The sequence below is a fragment of the Asparagus officinalis genome, chromosome 8, assembly GCF_001876935.1.
Source record: "Asparagus officinalis chromosome 8, Aspof.V1, whole genome shotgun sequence".
NCBI lineage: Eukaryota > Viridiplantae > Streptophyta > Magnoliopsida > Asparagales > Asparagaceae > Asparagus > Asparagus officinalis.
The window spans coordinates 43,941,072-43,944,887 of NC_033801.1; the positions used below are offsets into that span (position 1 = coordinate 43,941,072).

At 35.5% G+C, this 3,816-nt stretch overlaps 1 protein-coding gene across 1 annotated transcript; it reads right to left on the reverse strand.

Annotated features, from left to right (window-relative positions):
- Positions 338-1,652, reverse strand: LOC109820332 (protein FAR1-RELATED SEQUENCE 5-like). Its single transcript, XM_020386460.1, has 2 exons — positions 1,541-1,652; positions 338-1,136 (listed from the first exon to the last, which is right to left on the reverse strand). The coding sequence occupies exon 2, from the start codon at positions 1,110-1,112 to the stop codon at positions 354-356; it is 759 nt and encodes a 252-aa protein (XP_020242049.1). The 5' UTR covers positions 1,113-1,136; positions 1,541-1,652; the 3' UTR covers positions 338-353.

A 3,816-nucleotide genomic window follows, 5' to 3' on the forward strand; every position in this document is an offset into this window, starting at 1 on the left:
TATATGCCAACTACAATACCTATCAAAAGAATTAAATAAAGTGTTAAAAAGAAAGGCTATGTATATAAATATTTTTAATAATCTATACAAACTATAATAATACCTGTGAAAAGTATTTGGAAGAACATGAGGGAATGTCTTTGTCATAGCTGGGTCTTGATCAGTAATAATCATCTTCGGGGCACCACGAGGCATACTTTCCAAAAATTTATTAAATAACCATACAAAATCATCAACACTCTCATGATTCAAAAATCCACAAGCAAAAACAACTGTTTGACCATGATTATTAACCCCTATTATTGGTGCAAATATCAGACCATAGCGATTAGTGTTATAAGTAGTATCAAAGATTACAACATCACCGAAAAAATGTAAGCCCGCCTTGAACTTGCATCGGACCAAAAACAACGAATAATCTTTTGTTCCTCATCGGCCTCAATTTGAAAAGTAAATGCGGGATTCTTTCCTTGTTCCAGTTTTAAATACTCATAAAATATTTGACCATCATGTCCCTTCAAATCAGCCCGTATATCCCTTTCATGATTATACAAATCTTTTTGAGTGCACCCAATATTTTCTATACCTCCATATTGTACTCCAAGAAAACTAAATTGTTGATGCTGAGGTATATTCACCATTGATAAATGTTTAGTTAAAGACTTTGTTGCGGCTGAAACGTTACGGTGAGACCTTAAAAGATGAACCTTTGATGGTGTTGATAGCGGATGACTATTCTCCTCTTTAAAAATAGTAACAATGTATTTTCCGGAGGTTGATTTTAAAACTGTAATTTTGGCATGACAATCTTTAGCTACGCTTCTTCGACGTCTTTTATTTCCAACATCCGCGATTCTTGGAGATTTTCTTTGTTTAAAACAAACATACTCCTTCCTTCTTATTTCACCACTTCCCGGCTCTTTCTGAGTGGTCCAAGCCCTTACACTAAACTCAGCTGCTTTAGCATAAGCATTGTAGAATGTTACAACATCATCTATTGTGTTAAATTCTTGCCCTTTTTTTGGCCTTAACTCATCTGATACTTGAGGAGTATATATTGAACTATCGTCATCCAAGTTTAATTCATTTGCTTCAGTGTCCAAGTTTTCCATTTCTCATAAAAAATTTTAATTGACCTATAAAAAAATGCACTGTATATCAAATTTCTCTAATTTGAACCAAACAACAACTACTTGTTTTTGAAAATTAGAAAATCATCAAATTCTTAGGCTTCAGTTAAATTATTCTAGTCAGCCTTCAACATTCAAAACCCAGAAAATGTCACAAGCACTGTGATCACACAAATATATGAAATACTAATTCACTATTAAACATGATTTAGATAACTAGTCAGCCAAGATGTAAATGAAAAAGAAAAAGAAATTACAAAGCCTAAAACTGGTCAGCCAAGAGGAAATTTTTTTTGACAAGATCAGTTCAACCTCATGCAACTTAGTCTAGCTTGAAACCCTAAGGACAATAAATAAACTATACAAAAATAATAGATAATAGGTAAAAAAAATTGGGGCTTGATCGTTACCTGAGTTGGGAGATCTCAGATCGAGCTCAGACTTCGTAGTCGTGGCAGAGGAGGAAGGGAGGAGGGATCTTGCGGTGGTCGGAATTTACTCGAGCTCCGATTTTAGGGCTCTGATTTGGGTGGGTGACATTGACAGAGGAGGAAGGGAGGGAGGGATCTCGGGGTTCGACATTGGGCGGGAGGCAGAGTTGGTGAAGTCGCCGCTGTTGATTTCGTGATCTCGGGGGGTCCGTCGTTGGGAGGGAGGCGGAGTTGGTGAAGTCGCCGCCTCCGATTTTGGGGGGTGACGTTGACAGAGGAGGAAGGGAGGGATGGATCTCGGGGTCCGACGTTGGGATGGAGACGGAGTTGGTCGAGCTCGAGAAGGACGCGGCCAGAATTTTTGCCAGAGGTCTGGATTTGGGAGCTCCGATTTTGGGGGTTTTTTTGGGAGAGAGGGAGAGAGAGAGAGAGAGAGAGTATATATATATATACAAGTTTTGGTTTTATAGTTTTCAAGTTTATATATATGTAACTTGTTTCATGTTTATATGCTTCGATATGAATTCATCAATATCAAATTTAATTAATTCAATGAAATCATGTTTTCTTGCATAATATGTGTATTTTGATAAAGCAGTGTGTTTTTCAGTTTATAGACTTTAAAACAATAGTTCATACCTTTTATCAAGTCTATAAAGCTATACAAGAGTTTTTAAAACTTTGGTTTATGTCAAAACATTAAATTTTAAGTATATCACATTTTCATGTTTTGGACATATTTGTAAAATGATGATATTTTACAAATGGGTGATGCTTTTTAAAACCAGTTTTTGTAACATGTATATTATCATGTTTACAATTATTTCCCAAAGTTTTACATTTTTCTGATTTTATTTGCTATTTTTAAAAGAGATTTAAAAAATTAGTTTTACTATTCAAAACATGCTAATATTATGCTATCAGTCGACTGATGAAAGTGTTCAGTCGACTGAAGAAATCATCTGGAATCATCAAATATTTTTGTTTTTGTGACTGATGATCTATCAGTCGACTGATGAGTTTATCGGCTGACTGATAAGAGCTTCAGTCGACTGATGGCTGAGATTGACCTATAACGGTCATCTCATCAGTCGACTGACGGAACCCGTCAGTCGACTAATAGCCTCTAACGGCTATATTTCCAGACTTTATTTTGTTTTGGGTTTTTGGTCTTTTTGCCCTGTTTTCTCTTGGCTTTGGGGTTCCTATAAATACCCCTACATATCCTCAGTTTTATATACCGAAAAGAAAGTTTTTAAACAAGCTTAAAGGGTGTTTAAGTTTATTTTAGTGTTTGTTTCAAGTTTGGTTTTGTGAAGCAATTTTCACAAGAGCTAGAGGAGATCACCATTTGTGTTTGAGATTCAACTCTTCTCTCTCTCCCTCTTGTTATCTATAGAGAAGTTTTTCTAAACTGAATCTAGCTTTACATTTATATTGTTTGATTATCATTTTATTAAGCTAGTATTTATTTGAGTTTAGTTTGTTTTATTTAATATCTTTGTTACGCACACCCACATTGAGCTTTTAGTATTTTCATACGTAGTATATTTGGGGTTGTGAGATTGTAATTTAGAGTGTGAGCTTTCATTATGTTCTCATCCACAGTAGAGAACAAATTTATTGTATTTGTGCTTAATTTGTAAAATCACTTTGTAATACACTTGTACTCCGAGAGAAGTGTATGGTGAGAGACGGGGTCGTCCCAAGAGGAGTGGGGTAGGTGGTAATACCTAAAGGTAGGTTGTAATTCCTAATACTTGAGGGAGACACGTGTTAGAGACCAACACTTAGAGGGTGTAAAGTGGAATTGCAAGAGTGTGAGATTGTAAAGTTTTCGGTGAACTAAAAAACCAAGTATGAAGTATAAATGTTATTCGGATAAGCATAGAAAACCCGGTTGTGATAGTGGAAATCTCCTCGAGGTGAGGATCGGAGACGTAGGTCGTGGGGACCGAACTCCGTGATCATATCGTTTGTTTGCGTTTATTTATATTCGTGCTTATTGTTTATATCGCCTTGCTTACGTTAATTTTGCCCACTATCTAGTTTAGTTTGTTTACCTTTGTGATATTTGTATATTCCTTGCACATATATTATTCATATCTCTTGTGCTAAGATATATTTGTTAGTAAAGTTTTTAAATTGGTATAAATCGGATTAGATTAGCATAAACCCTATTCATCCTCCCTCTAGGGTTATTTCCTAGTGGCATTAGGGTGCTATCAAAAATAAATAAAGAGATGTGGATAAGA